Source organism: Poecile atricapillus, chromosome 7 (genome assembly GCF_030490865.1).
Source record: "Poecile atricapillus isolate bPoeAtr1 chromosome 7, bPoeAtr1.hap1, whole genome shotgun sequence".
NCBI classification, from domain to species: Eukaryota; Metazoa; Chordata; class Aves; order Passeriformes; family Paridae; genus Poecile; species Poecile atricapillus.
Window position 1 is genome coordinate 20,177,174 of NC_081255.1, and position 16,713 is coordinate 20,193,886.

The window sequence follows — 16,713 nt, forward strand, 5'->3', positions numbered from 1 at the left end:
ATGTTTTAGTCATCTTCCAGTTTTATTTGTCCTAACAAATACTTGAGTACATACTGAAGCAATTAAAATATGAAGAGGAAGGCTGGTGATCTTTTTGATAACTTTGTCAAAATAAATTGGGCTGACGACCATGAGGGTAATCACATTAAACAAAATTAAAATGATACAAACACTATTTTAGTCTCAGTTGTAAGCAAAAAATGGGACAACTCTTGCAGATAGTATTTGAGACTGGCATGGTGATGCATAGCACTACTAAGTCAGTCAGCAGCATCTCTGAATCAAGGGAAGGCTCCAAAGAGTTCCTCAAATTAAAAAGCACCTCATGTTAACATATCCAAAAGGTGATATTGACACCATGCAACAGTAGCATTTTCTTCTTCCCTTCCGTGAAACCTGTGTGTTTTCTTCAGTGGTAAAAGCCACTTACAACACCATTTCCCCCTTGTTTTGTATCCCTCCTTTGTATCAGCTCAGCACAAGGTAGGGCAGGGTTTTAGGATAGGTCCATGAAATAACGGGTTAAAAGAGCAGTGCCAGGTGAGAGCAAGGGTCTTAACCACTGTGGTGAGACACAGAGCAGTCCTTGAACAGCTGTATCAGCACAGGAGGAGCAGTGAATTGTAGCCATGAGCAGAGCAGCAGGGGTGATAAAGGTAGGCATTTTTCAAGTCAGCTTTATAGCCAAAGAAAATTGGTCAGGTAAGTACTCCATAAGCAGCAAGTTGAAGAACAGTTCATAATTATAGCCCCAAACCTCAAGCTGGAGACAGTACAAACATGTTTTGGGATTTTTCAAAAATATCATACCAGCAAAAGTCAAGTTCTACTCTGAAGACTGTTACCCAGCAGACACTATAAAATTGCTTCTAAAAGAAATCCTGAAAAAAACACTCAAAAGTAACAGTGACAACTACTGGGGGCTATAACCGGTTTGAAAATTCAACCAAATCATCACGCAACACTGTCTTACAGTCAAAAGTCAAAAAAAACAAATTACTTGGTCAAATTATGTTCGATATTTCTGTTGTCAATTACTTAGTAAATGTTTTTCTTTAATAAACGGCATAGTTTCAAGCATCTGCTTAAAAACAGAACACAAAACAAAAGCTAAAAGCCACCATCAAAAAAATCCCAACTCTTCTGAAGTGAACTAATGCCATTTTAGCTCCTGAAAGTACCAAGGTGTCTAGAGACACCTTCCACAAAAAAAACCAAACCAAACAAACAAATAAAAACCCCAACAAACCAACAACCCCCCAAAACCCCACAAGAACTGTCTGAAACTATACAATGTGCCAAGTACACCTCGCACCCCTGGCAGAACAAAACCACAGACTGTACCTTTGGGCATCTGGCATGAAGGTAGTCAGGGGTGTCCTCTCTGCCTCTGTAACAAGAGCTGAACTAAATCACAAGACTAAGGCAAGAGTAACCCCAGCAGAAGATTGTTGTCCCATGAGATACATGTTGTCCCCATGTAGTATTTCAGTATTTCATGGAATCCTGTTCATCTTCACACCTCATCTTGGAAAATTCCATTATGCCCTCAAACTTCACTTTCTCACCATTTGCCCAGCATAGAAAGCAGGGGACGGGATCTCCTACCATCAGGAGAGGCATGACGCCATGTGGATCAGCATGTACTTTGGGCTAAATCCAGAGCCCAGCCAGGAAAAATACATTAAGGACATGAGGACATCCATAATGCTCTGCCTGGGGTCCCGAAGGCTAGTTCCCTCCAGGATAGGGTGGAATACATGCATGCCATGGCCCAAGTGGGATTAATGGCAACCTCTACTTCAGCTTTTCCAAAACTTCTTATTAAACCATTCTTGGTTCACCTTTACATTTATACATTTCCTCTCTAAGGCCCCACATGATGCAGGCTCTCTTCATCAGAGACTCTGCTCCTCTGACCAAGCTGCTACTAGGAGGAAGAAGCTTTTCAGGATGTCCCAACACCTGTGGTACCTCCTCAGGCAGAGCATCTCTGGCCAGCATTCGTCATCTCTCTTTTCTGGCATGGGAGTATGTGGACCCAAACCATATTCTGCTCAGACCTCCCTTTGGCTCCCTGTTTTTACATTTGTCTACTCACATTCCTGCTTTTACCAGCTGTTATCTGTTTTTTCTCCATCCTCATTTTCTGTAGTTTCTCATTCTCAAGGACAGCTCTAATGTTTCATTAGGAATAAATTGGTATCTGTTCCTAAGGAAAAGGCCAATAGAAGCAATGCAGCTACTTAAAAAAGGCAAGCTAGGACATTCCTCACTCCCCATGCCACACAGTTTTACAGATCATGCCCTCTAGCTATTCTAGATAAGAGATGTCACTTACATAGCAATTATATAGTAATTCTTCACATGGACTTCATTCCATCCTTGCCAACCTTTTCCTGAGTGTTCACCTGAGATGCAAAGTGTTTGATGTTCATCACCAACACATAGTAGTAGCTTTGCTTAAAAACAAAAATTGTTAACTGAAATTGAAAAAAACCCAAACTCTGAACACATTCATTTAAAGTTCAAGAATGTCCCACCTTGGAGTTGAATATAAAAAACCTAAGTTAATATGCAAATGAAATAAATTCTGCATCTGAATATTAAATGAACAGTCGGATGATGAGGTAGGTAGTATCAAAAGAGCAATCTTTTTGGAAGAAAGCATGTCATAACAATAGACCCAATTTAGATAGAAACTGAACTTTCTTAGGTATTAGTGCAATCTGTGTGAAAAACCAGCTCATTTTTTTTAGTGTCATGTTTGCATCTGATCATTCATCCTCAAGAAGTTCAAAGGGGGGAAAAAAAAAATTGCTAATTTGCAAAAGAACCAGGAAACACCCTAAGAACCACTACAAAGCACTACACACCCTCAATCTCCCAGGCAATTCCACATCCCATAAAGTTGCTGTACACTTAAATTTCAAAAGTTGCTTGTTTTGCAATTTGATATTCATACAAGCCATTATATTAAGCTAAAAGATGCAGCACCTAATTTCTCTCTGAAGTTCAGTTCACATAAACACGTACCACTACAATGTAGATTTTTCAGCCAATGGAGAGAATCCAGCTTGAACACACCACCCACTGCTGCACTCTACTGCCTTAGAATTCTTAACCCATAGCTGCCAAAGCAGAGAACTGGTGCTGGGAGTTGAAGGGTGTGCTTCTCACTACACAAGTTTTCACAAGGAACAAACATACAACTAAGGCATTGAATTTTTCAAAACTGTCCAATGTAACATAGTCCTCCACAAGTTAATGAAAACATCTCCTTTCATCATACCTGTTGGAGGGGAACAACATGATCTTTCAAATGGGCTTGGCATGATTTTAGCTACATAATGCTCTTCTCTATCACCACCTACCCTGTTTTTCAATGAGAAACCCTGATGAAAACCTACATCCTCCACATTAATCTATGGGTCAGTTAATAAAATGCTGGAATACAGGTAATTTGCATAAAAAACTTAATTTTAATGCTAGACTTTGGTACAGTTAAATCACAATTACACCCTGTGCAAAGTAAGGCTAGATTATCATATGCTTAACAATCAGAATTTACATACACAACAGAACTGTTACTGCTGCTTGCTACAAGACAAAGAATTCAAACTACTTAACGCTATAGTAATCAAAACTAACCTTAATTACTATAACAATGCAACTGCTGAAGTAGCAGAGTACATACACCCTTAATTATGTCATTTTGTGAGGGAAAAGCACACTGATTCTGGGCACAGGCAAAGTAACAGCCTTTTCCATCTTTCAAGTTTCCATCTTCTTTCCAAAACTGCACTTTCCTTTGTTTTAATTTCTTGAGCCACATGGCAGCTGTGGATGTCTGTGGGTTTAGAGACAAGTGCTAGCAGCAAGTGCAGTATGTTAATAAGCACACACTTCCTGGAAGCAGTTTAACCTGATTGAAATAAAAGAAACAAAAAGTTCCTGATGTCCTCAGTTTAGATTCTACAGTATTTCAGCAAAAGGATACAAGTTTATAAGAGGCAGAGGAATAACAAAGTAACAATTACATTTACAAATAGCCAAACCAGGTTTGGTGGGAACAGTTTCGATATTCACTCACCTAGCAACATTTTAAAGGACACAAGGTAAGATACCCTGCTACTTTACTGCAGGTCTATCACAGAAATACTGTAACTCTCTAAAGAAAAAGGTCAGTGGAAGCAGAACAGCACCCCTCTGTCCTTCCTAAGGGGAGGAGTTAGCTTAAAATGCTCATCGGGCTTTCTCAGGTAAAGATCAGCTATGTCATAAAAAAGATTTTTGCTTTCTCAGAATCTGGATACCCATTTAACTCTTACATGTAGAACATATTTATATGCCTCCCTGATTTACTGAAAAGTGTTTCCTAAAACCCTCAAAATTATTGCTCAAAACTACAGACAGATGACATCCCAGTGTACAGAAACTGGTTGTTTATTCTGAAGTAACAAAAACTATGGCTTTAAAAACCCACACAAAACAAACACCAAGGTGGTGTTTCCATACCTTTACTGCACAGCATAGTGCTAAGAAGTTAGCCTAACCCTTACTATGTGTATAACAAGGAATATGCACCAGAACTCATTCTACCAGAAGTTAGCTAACATGTTCTACTTCTGGGCACAGAAAAGCAGAAAGTAATTTAATAGAAGAAATAAAAACTTAATTACATTTCTTACTCTGAATAGCAAATTGGAAAAAACCCAACCAAACAACAAAACCAATGAAAAAAACCAAAGAAATACAAAATGAAAAACTTAAACAGAAAAAAACCACAAACCTCTTAAAATGCTGTTGTCTTAAAGATCCATATGGCAAGTGTAGGAACAAGCAATGTTTTACTCTATTTTTCTCTACCTTCATACAGCTCTAGAAGTCAACTGCTAGGTGATAACACCTCTCACCAAAAACTTGAAGTCTTGAAGTAATTTCTTATATAAACAAATACAGATGACAAAGTGGTAGTTTGGAGCAATAATTTTTTCAAGAAGTTATCAGGGTGAGGTCTTAAAGAGCTCAATGCTAGAAAATATAGACTCCTTTTTCTTGCCACTTGACCATTTAATTGCCAATGAATGTGCTTTCAGTGCTTAATTTGAACCTGTCTTTTGCAATCTGACACCTCAGTGAATTGATTTGGGGCGCAAAAATAATTACAGATAACCCAAAGAAATAAAACCTGCATTGTTTTCTGCCTATGATAAAGACCTTAACAGTGGATCGGAGAAACACTTGAATTGTGACCCGTGAAGGGTCTAGGATTAAAACCTGATTTTTCAACAGTGCAAGTCACCAGCTGGGCTCAGCTGTTTCATGAAACCTTACTCTTAGCGGATGTGATTCTGCTGAGATGTGGAAGAAACAGCAAGGGAGATGCCAAAGAGAGGTTCAAACGAGCCCTGAAGAGACTCTTGTTTACCGCTGCTGATCCCAACATCACAGGCAGGGCAGTATCTCCCTTTAGCTCCCTGCATAGCACACCTTCTAAACTGCTGTATACCAATTCTTCTGCTACACAAATTAAGAATATAAGAGTCTCACTTTCATTTCCTGTCAGCATTCACCTTTTTTTCCAAAACAGAACAGGGGGGTTTCAGAGAACAAATTACATTTTGTTTGTACAAACAAAATGGGGTCCTAGCTCATGACTAGCTCTCCTGAACACCACGATAACACAAAGAAGTAAAATGTGTAATCCTTTCCCAAACATTGAAGGGGAAGGTTAAAAAAAACCCAACAAACCAACCAACCAAAAAAAAAAAAAAAACCAACAAAAAAACAAACTGAATTTATCTTCTAGTTTTGCCACTCTAAGACAACATATTCCTTACTTCACTTACCTCCTCAGAGTTCCACTGCTACTTTGTTCTCTTTCCCATTTCCCAGGAAGCATTTCTACCTCACAGCAGAGAAACTGCTTATGGTAGGAAAATACTTGCAGTACAGCCTGAAATCACAGCTCTCCTTTTGGCAACAGCAGTAGGTCAGACAGCTCCTATTTAATGCCTGCTATCCACTCTCTTCTCTGTGCCATATCCCACCTGCACTGGTACAACCGCTTGTATGGCTGCAGTGAACTGGATCAGGAAGCCAAATCCAGGTTAACTGAAGTCCCTCCTGCTTTCCCTTTTTTGTAGGGTTATTTTTAACCTAGATCAATCTCAAATTCAGTTCACCTTGCTGTCTCATAAATAGTTACTCCAGCACACTTGAGGGCACAGAGGCAGGAAAACAAGTGGCTGGGGATAGAAAAGCAGACCTGCAAATTAAAGAAATGCTTATGAAATAGCACCTTGTATCTGAAACAAAGGCAAAGCTTGAGAGCAGCACTGGAGGGTACACTTTTTACCAAGTCCTAGCCCTAGATTTCACAAGTTTATAAGGAAAATCCCCACCGACTCAAGGTTTCTAACACTGAAAACTTTGCAAGCTTAAATGCTAGAAGCACTGATTAAATAAAACAAAACAAACCAGTCTACTCAGATCTGATCTGGAACTGTATAGCAGAAACAATATTCTTTATTAAACCAACCACTGTAGTTTGGAAAAAAAAAGGAATCTGGACAAACAAGTCCCTCATGATGTCTAGAAATGATGCAGGCAGAAAACAAAATCTGATGTCCGTCCAAAAGTCTTTCCAAAGGAGGGATGTGTCAGCTCCAGAAGAAGTTTCACTGTCTGAAGACTGTGGTGTGTCTTCACCACACACTGCCAGTGTGGTGTGGAAAGGAGCAGAGCCTTCCACTCCACACCGTAAACTGCACTGCTGCCTTCTTACATTCTGCTCCTTGCAGAATTCTGCAATGAGAGCTTCATTTTTGCAGCACAGCATAGCCTTAATTAGGCTAAGGAACAAAGTGACTTGAAATAATATGAGAAATCCCAGCATTATTCAAGATTTATCTACATAATCTATAATAATATTATCTACATAACCTACTTTAGATTATGTCACTTCTGCTACTTCTACTTATGTGGATGGGTAGATGAACAAACACTAAACAAACACAGTGAGGAGGGAATACCAAGTAATTTAAAATACTCTGTCTTTCAAGTAGTCTGAGCCTGTAATAAAGGCCTAACCACAACAGCTAAATACAAACCAATTTATCACTTGGAGGCCCTTCTGACCTTTTGTTATGCTACCACGTGGCTATCTTTAATGAGTGATAACCTCTCTCTTTGCTAGTCCAAGCTGTGAAGCATTTTGTTTTTAATTAAAGCAGAATTTTCAGATGGTGCCTCTCTCCACACAGTACATACTGGTAGTCTTACATTGGTGATTACTGCAGAGGGATTTTCAGGTATTTCTTCAGCAAGTAATTACAACTATTTCTTTTTTTTTTTATTATTGCTGAAACCTACCTAATTAATAGAGGATACAACTACAATATAGTGGGAAATAAGCTTTGCATACGTTGTTTTAGAGATGTTATTCATGCAGACCATTCCAGCATCACTCCAATATATACTGTTAATTACTCTTTATACAATACATATTTTAGCTGATGTTCTGATCCAAGCACAAGGCTCCAAAAGCTACCCATTTCAAAACTGGAGAGCTAAACATAATGAGCAAAAGAAAAAAGATACTTTCTGTTGAATAAAACTACACTCTGATCAAAAACACTCAAGGCAAGAGTCTCTGGAAAAGTGACAGGGAATCGGCTACCTTGGGATAGCAATGGATACAGGGCTTTTCATCTCTACTTCACCAATTTTAATCTAACCAAGGTCAGCAGTGATAGAGCCCTACCTCATCTAGTCTTAACAAGAACTACACTTTTGGTCTTCAGCAAGAAAATACAACAGAATGACCCAGCAGTGAATACACATGAAAAATATGAAAAAACCAAACCCTTAGTTTTTAAGAAATGTACCCAGAGGATGTTAAAATCTACTGGAAAAAGAAAAAGTAGAAGACTGCATCTTCCTGTCAAGCACACTTCAAAGAAGCACTACTTAAAGAATAATTATAAGAGTTAAAAAGCAAAGAATTGACTATAATGGGAACTCTGTCATACTGGAGATACTGTAGGGAACACTTTGAGTAGAAGGAGGAGTGAATAAACATAAAACTCACATGCAGAATACACATCACATATGCTGTACTTGGCTATTTAAAGACCACAGAAGTTGAAGTTAGTAAAATCATGCTGGATTAACAGAACTGGAGATCTGGCTACTAGGTAAGAAGATACATGTACAGAATCATGACTTGAAAATTATGTATAGTTTCCTCTAAAAATACATTTTAAGAGCAACTTGCTACCACATACTGCCACAGAAAAAGCAGCAAAGACCATCTGAATCCCCGAAAATAAAATTCAGAAGCCAAGCCCATATCATCAAGATCTATTGGAAGAAGAGAAAGTTTACAAATCTTCCAGTACCTAAGGAAGGTACTCTCATCCAGTCTGGTGGTAACAAAGAAATAAGACATCACACCTAAGTAAGTACTCTTGAATCTGTCGGGGGGAAAAGGGGAATGGACAATGCAAGAAACAACCCAACAAAAACCACAAACAAAACATCAAGTGGGATTACTATTAATTTATAGCCAAACCTCTTGCTGCCATGTATGACATTCCTTTGCATATCCAATAGGACAAATAATTCAGTGCCATACATCATAATTAATTTAAAAATTTGTATTACTGTGTTACCTGAAGTAAAACACACACAAAACTTTCTACAAACTATATAGTTTTGCAGGGCTGACATTCATTCTAGTTTAGAAAGTAGTTCTAGAAGTTAAAACATTCCTGTTTAATGTAAAATCAATGATTTTGAAAGTACCAGATTCACCTGATGAATTAAAAAGTTACACGACCTTTTTTAAACTTCAGATGTGTTGTACTTAGGTTTCATGTTACTTTCACAAATTATTCCAAGACAATGAATAATAATAAAGCTATGATTTTCCTACATTAATTGCAACAAGTTAAAGAAGATTTCCTGTGGCCTTTTTTAAAAAATGTAATTTACTACATGTTGATATTTTTAGCTTCTAGTTGCAAAAGTTCTCAACTACCATAAACTGAGAAGCTGAAAAAAATCCCAACAAAAAATGAAGAGAATAATTAAAAGAATATTAGGATGAGGAATTAGAGCAACTTTCATGGCAACTGATAACTGTGTCTCTCCAGATATCAGATGAAAGATTTTTCATCTTTCATATTACTATTCTAAAAGGCCCTCAGAGTTTGTAGGTTGCGGTACCCTGTGGAAAACCGTGAAAGCATTTAAAACAAAGTTCAAAATGGAGCCAGAACCCTGAAGCATCTCGTTACCAAAGGAAAACTTTTGGTTTTGGTCCTCCAAGTCAAAACCCAATGCCTATCAGGAGAACCTGAAACAGAGGGCCATAGAAATAAACACCTAACAGAGTACACTGAAGCTTTTCCATCTTCTGTATACACAATGTATCTTGCTCTGCCTGCTACACAGGCCCGATTTCCTCTTTTGGTGACCAAGCTTAAGAAACCACTACCACTCAGATTTCATTCACCTACAACTTCAGCCCAGAAATACTTCAAAACATTTGCTCTCATCTGCTACTTGTGTTCACATACTTATGGTTTTATTCCACTTCATTTCCTAAGTCAAGTAACAAGTTATAAAGATATTTGACTATAAATGGAAAGCTACAATAAATGAGAAGAATATAAGTGCCATAGTTGGGTGAACAGCATTTACTGTGCTGACCATAGACAGTGCAAGAGGTTTCAAATTACACTTCATGAACTAGTAAGTATAGTTATCAGGGGAAGCTGTGTTACCCTTCATTGTTCTTCCAGGGACCTTAGCATGCCCTTGATCCACACAATTCCAAAAGCTCCATGCATGGATCAAGGGCATAACATCACCTTTAGAATTCAAAGCTGGATATTCTTCTGTTACCCCTTCAAACAAGTTCATGTTCAGTGTGCTATGGTCTGGAAGACAAGCTACTGAGAACACTTAACATGCAAAACTAGAAAACAACAATGCAAATGCAATGGTTCAACAATGCAAATAAAAAATTCAGAAACATTAAAGCTCCATCACATTTTATATTTCTTTAGTTTTTAGTTGCCATGTATCATATGAACAGATTACAATCGACATTCACTGACAGTAAACCAAACATTGTTTCTAATAATTAATTAGTTGTATAGTATCCATATATTATCAGTCTTTCATGCTAAGTGAATCCTGGTCTTTCCCAGCAGTATGTCAATGATGGCAATTTTTTCATCCTAGTTACAGGAGTTGTATCATTACAGAGCATTTTGCTGCTAAATATACTGAGTAATTAAACATCTGAGCTTGATGGCTCTAGCAGCATTTCATTTTTAAACGCTAACAAAGAGACAGAGGTTCTGAAGGAAACTCCTTCTGCAACCTAAAAATTACTGTATATTGTAATATGAGAATTCAATAAAATGGAAGTAAACACTGTGTGTTGTAGTGTAATTTAATTGCACAAACTAATAGCAGTACAGTTACCATGAAGTACAGAGTGCAGTGTTTTGTCATCTGAAGTACTTCAAACATCTTACTCCATACTTATCTTTACAGTTAGGCTAAAATACTTCCCATCAAAACTAATGCACTCAACTAAAAAATAAAACCACTAACAATAATGGTCAAACACTCTTAACAGATTTGGATTGTGAAGTCTAAAATAATAGTGATGTAAGACACAAGAACTGAAAGGTGAAACCAACAATCAGAACTGGGTAGGTCAGGCAGAGCCTCTGCTTCTACAGCTGGAAGCACCCACTGCAGATCCCTGGGAAGCCAGAAGAATGCTATGTGGGCAGCACCCGGCCTATGCAAATCAGGTTACCCAGTTCTACTCCAGACTTCGATAGTAAATACACTAAAAGTACACAAACAAAAAAAACCACAACAAAACACCAAAAACAAACAAATAAAAACAAACCCCCAAACCCCCCAACTTCCACCTTTAAAGTTCCTTTCCATTTTAATGCCCTAGGATTTTCCAGTAACAAAGGGTATTGTTATCACAACACTGAGCTTGCACAACTGCCTCACTACGTCTTGTCTTTACTCTTATCCATTACAAACATACCCGAAGTTTTTCACTAGAAACGAAGTAAGTCAACATGCAAAAAAAAAAAAAAAAACTAGTCTAGGATTTTCTTCCCAACAACTGAATCGGCTTTATATTGTTTAAAGTTATGCTGAAATACTCAGAGGGGAAAAAAAAACCCAACAAAACAACAAAAACAAAGCAAACAAATGAACAGAAACACCAGCAGAAAGCTCCCTGCCATGACGAGTTCAGATCAATGCTTTTGTCTTCCATTTTACCCAGGGCTCTGGAGAGCAACGCTGTACCGAGGGCTCTCCCAGCGCGCTCCCGAGCGATGTAAACACGCCGCGGGGCCGGGGCTGCGCCGCGGGGCGCGGGCACGACCGCGGGGTCACCGGGGCTGCACGATCCGGGCGAGCACAGGAGTTTCTGACCTACATTCCCCGTAGCGGGATGAAAACCCTCCCGCCGCAGACGGAGCGCGGCGGGCGGGCGGCCTCCCCCGCCGGCAGGGTGTGTTCGGGGGTGGGGAAAGCGAGCGGGCCGGGGCGAGGATGGAGGCTGGCGGAGGCGCCGACACCTGCCCGCCGACACCGCGGCCCCGCCGCCGGCTCCTCCTCCACCGGGGACGGACACCTGCTGCGGGACAGCCGCACGCGCGGCCCGGCGGCGGCCTCGGCCCGGCGGCCGCGGGCGGGATTGTCCCGCTGGTTTCCCGAGAACCCGCTAAGCCCCGCGGCGGGGCCGGGGTCGGGCGAACTCCCCGCGGCGCCGCGCAGGCCGCAGCCGGGCCTGTAGGGGCGGGGGGCTCGGCCCGAGGCCGTGGGGCCTGCGGCGGCGGCGACGCGGGGCGGGCGCGCCAGGCCCGGCCCCGGGCCCTCCTCCGGGAGCGGAGCCGGGCGGAGGCGGCGGCGGCGGCGGCGCGTCCCCCTCACTCACCGCTCTCGATCTCGTTGCCCTTCTTGGCGGTGGCTGCGTTCCCCATGGCCGGGCCGGGGCGGGGTGCGGGAGGGATGCCGGGCGGGGGGCCGGGCCGGGCTCGGCTGGCGGGGCGGCGCGGCGCGGCCCGCGGGCGCGGCGGCGGCAGCGGCGGCGGAGCTGCCCTGGCCCCGCTCTGGGTCTCTGTGTCTCCGGCCGCCGCGGAGGAGGAGGCGAGCGCTCTGCCCCCTCCCCCGCCCCGCACTCGGCGGAAATGACGGCCGGGGCGGCGCCTCCTCCCGCTGCGCCGCCCGCGGGGGCGCAGCCGACCACGGCCGGGCTGCTGCCGCCGCCTCGGGCGGGGGCTGGCCCGGGGCAGGGGCTGCGGGAGCCCCGGGAGGCGCCCCCCGCCCGGCAGCGGCTCGGGGGTGCGGGGGGCGGCCGGTACCCCTGGCCGTCGCACGCGGGGTCTCGGCAGCCCCCGCACCCCCGGGCTGGCGGGCGGCGGCCCCGGAGCGCCCCCGCTGCCGCAGGCCCGGCCCGCCCGCGGGGCAGCGGCTGAAGCGGGGGCGAGGCCGCTGTGCCCAAGGTGACCCCGGGAGGCCGCGCGGGCCGCGGCCCTGCGGCTGCGCCCGCCCCGCGCCCCAGAGCATCCCCGAGGATACTCGCCCGGGCCTGCACCCCGGCGGCCGACGGGAGGAAACTCGCACTTGCCGCCTGTTCAGTGACTGTTTTTACACGGCTCACCAGACTATAGAAAAAAAAAAAAAAACCCGTAGAAAGTAAGCGGGCTGCCAGGAAAGCGGTTTTTTTTTTCCTCCCCCCTTTTGCTGCCACCCTTCATAAATAGCTACAGCTACACATTTTCAAGCGGTATTGTGACTTTCAAGTTGATGATAGCTCTCTATATATTTATCATATGAAACGCTTTGAGTGTTTTAGCTCTGGAAGGAAATGCTTATCAAAAAAAGGCTCTATTTTATCTGCTTTGAAGTGGAGAGTGGAGAGCAGAAGTGCTAATCTTATGGATCACAAACTGTATATATTCTGCCAGGACAATATATGCGACACCCAGCCTCTTCTGGCAGCATTCTTTCCCCAAGGATGCAGGAATTGTTCTGGCTACCATCCTTCACAGGGGCTATCAAAATCCTCTTCCAGCATCGTGGGCTGGTGAAGCACATGCTGTCACAGCCTAATACTGAATTACTTTACTATGAGATAGGATTTTATACACATACACTAATGCACACTAAAGTAGATACTTTCAGGAAATTTCCAGTTTCCTGAGCTGTGCAGTGGAGTACATTGTAAGTGAACACTGGGAAAATCTAGCCCGGTGTGTGCTCTGCCTTGACAATTGTACAAGCTACCTGGATTATATGGCTGCAAAGTTGTGGGAGCGCTTACCTGAGTTATCTTGATTTTGTAAACTGGGGTTTGATCAGTGGACTTTTCAGTTTAAGGGACTGATTTTCTTCACCTTTTCCCTTGCATTATCCTGATCTGTGTGATATTGGTTACTTCAGGGGAGTACTTGTGTTTCTATGATTAAAGAAGCTGTCTCTGAGAAAGCCAGGTCACTATTGCTTTGAAGATCAGAAACAAGACTCAAACATGGTGAGGAAATCACCTGCAAACCACTGGGGGCAGTGAAGCAGCTACTATTGAAGAGGGCTGTCCCATTTTGCCAAAGCTGGAATCTGTGAATTCTTTATGCACTTAGAAAGAGGTTCAGTGAGTTATCAGTAATTGACTCTGACAAGGAAAGGCATGTAGATTGCCATGGCCAGATCTGCAGCAGGAGGAGAACTTAAACATGGAAAAGGAGAGGATACTTTTGCCATCTGTTGTGTTAATCATTCATACAATATAGAATTCTGAGGTGCTGTAGTATTTAAATAAATATCTGAAGATGATGTCTCAGGTGAAGATCTTATCCTAGTTTTAAATGTTTTCTCCACTCCAGCCATCATCATTTTCATTTTGGCCAGATTGAGTCTGAGTCAGCTGATTTTCATCCAGGTGCTGACAGGCGTTTTGATATCCTTGAGAAGACAGCAGTGGCATCCCTAACAGATGAGATATGCTGCAGCATCTTTAGCATATTCCTGGCCTTACAGCTCATACCTTCGCTAGCAAATTATGCTGCAAAGGCTGCATATGTGGGAATCCATAAGGGTCCAATAGACATTACTGCCTTTTGGTTCTTGGTGGACAAGGATCAGCTGGGCATTGCATGTACTCCAGCAAAATCCTACATAAACGTGTCCAGCACAATATATATGTGTGTGTGTGTGCACCAATGCAAGGACACTGGTTCTCAAATAACTAAATGCTCTTAATGCACATGCAGCACTGATGGATTTGTATGAATGTTTTGACCCAAACACTCTCTTTATCAGAAACCTAACAAATATAATTCAACAGTGCTGTGAAACATTAAATGAATTATATCCATGGTCTTAGCATTACACATGTAGGTGGAGATAACAGAAATAAGGACTTAGGGCTGGATGTTTGTATTCACATTCACACTACTCACACATGCTATATTAACAAGTTAATAGTTATTGATTAATTGCAAAACATACTGATGGTTATAGATATTATGTGTATACAATCATTTAGCATTCAGATTGTCAACTCTTATTCCAGCCCTAACCTTTAGTTTCCTTAATTTTCTTATATAAAATCCTTTTATGCTGAAATGCCTCATATCACTGCTTATTTACAAGTAGTCTGTCTTCTTTCTTTCAACACAATTGGTTAAAAAATCGTCATGCAAATATGAAAAATGTTCTGTTTGTGTATGTTAAAATATTTCACTAAAGGCTCAATCTGAAAATTCAAATTTCATTTGTTTTGCTTGTTTTGTATACAAGATTTTAAACAATATACTCTAAGCAAGTCAACCCAGCAGTTTTAGAATTGTATGGATTTGATGATGTTCCAATGACTCTCAGCAGGTTTTCATACATTGTTTAACACATTTGTTGGGAACTATCAATTCGTAATATCCTAGCAAGACCAGTCCTTCACTCTGATAAAGCCTAAAGCTCTGTATCAGATGTATAGTTCCCTCATGAAACTCACATATTTTACCCTACATAGACTTAGAACTAAAAATGAGAGGGTCATTTCAGGACAAAAAAGATACATTTCTTCTAAATTAAAGACTCTCAGGCATTTTTAGTAAAAATCACCTGTTCATATGGTAATTACTTATGGAGCCACATATCCTTTCACTCCATAATCATTCTGATTTCTAGATGAGATAGCAGCATTTTTGTAGCAACTAGTTTGTTTTCAATACATATTTGAAACAAGTCACTAAACTTAAATCATTATGCATTTTCTTCTCTCTCATTTGGTGTGCCTGCATTGCAAGGGGTTGACATATACAGATTGATGGTTTAGCCCATCCATACTGATCATCCTTACCCTGAGGATGAAGGCTCTGCTTGCATTATGAATATGTACCTACTTTAGTTGGGATTCTCTTTTGTGGCCAGCCTGCCTTACTATTGCAGCAGTGCCTGTAAACTGCAGGGTATGAATACCAAATTAGACTGCTCTTCCCAAAATCCTACATTCCTGCATCATTGAATACCCCTGGCAGCCTCCTTCTCTCTCCTAAACAGAATGATATATTTGGCATTTAACTCCTTCTTTTCCCTTTGGGTTGTTCCAGGCTACTGGCACATTTCCTGCTCTCAGCTAACCCCTGTTCTGCCAGTGTGGGATGCTTTTCTAGCAGGTTGCTAACGTGCCAAGAAGCATATGTATTTCTTTGTGAACATGGAAGATATTTTCCAAATTTTACAGCTTCTGACCCAGAAACAGGAATATTCATCACTGCAGCATAATTTCAGACCTGCCAAGAATATATCAATTATGTCATGTAGATGTGCTAAGGGAAAGGATGAAAGCAGGAGTACAGCAATTTCTCCTGCTCCCTGTACTAGCTATACAGACAGCAATAATCCACATCCTTCTGCAGGGAAGGTCTAATCCACTGATGCCAAATTCATTCCAGTTGAGGACCCACCCACTCAGAGAGAAGTGGAAGGACTTACATCATGTTTCTACAGTATCTGAGATTCCCAGCCCCTGAATCCACTATGAAACTAAAGCAACTTGGCCAAGACCTTGCTCTGCCAGATCGGAAAAATGTTCTTTGATGCCTTTCAATTGTGCCAATTCCAAAAGGAATCTGGAGCCTCAGGAAAGTGTTTGGCACACCATGGATGTTACAATTTTCAGGAATATTTTATTTTGAAGGGAGTCTTAACTATGGGCAACTTGGGCTTCCTTCAGTGTGACTAGGTAGACTTAAAGCAAAAAGCTCCAAAGGAAGTTTATGCCAGCAGCCATACTTCACCACTGCCACCCTTTCTTTCTTGGCACTAGATATTTCCCAAATATTACCCAAGATAGCCATTGGTCAAAAAACCGCTATGTAAACATAGAAGAAATGACTTTATATATTCCCTTATTGATTTTTAACTACAGTTCACCACAAGCCTCTCAAGAGCCATAAAGTTGCAAGGAGGGTTTTTTTTTTCTGATGTTTTAGACCTAATTTAACAAAACAGGTTTGATGCTTTTGCTGTCAGTATTGCCCCAGGACAAGAGAGTATTTGATCATATGTTCTATGGGTAGTGGCTACATATTAATTCACCACAGGAGGTGACAGGTGCTGTGTTGAGGTCAATGTCCTGCAGAACAGACATGT

General features: G+C 41.8%; 1 protein-coding gene across 3 annotated transcripts in view; it reads right to left on the reverse strand.

The window, feature by feature from the left end:
- The window catches only part of PRKACB (protein kinase cAMP-activated catalytic subunit beta), a 67,703-nt gene extending 55,010 nt beyond the window's left edge, over window positions 1–12,693 (reverse strand). The window contains exon 1 of one of the 3 annotated variants that reach the window (XM_058842469.1): window positions 11,996–12,693. In XM_058842469.1, coding sequence (XP_058698452.1) covers window positions 11,996–12,041 — 46 coding nt within the window. In that variant the 5' untranslated portion in view covers window positions 12,042–12,693. Of the gene's footprint in view, window positions 1–11,334; window positions 11,393–11,995 lie in introns of those variants that run through there. The other 2 variants (XM_058842468.1, XM_058842470.1) reach the window with 2 other exon arrangements.
- Window positions 12,694–16,713: the final 4,020 nt, after the last annotated feature.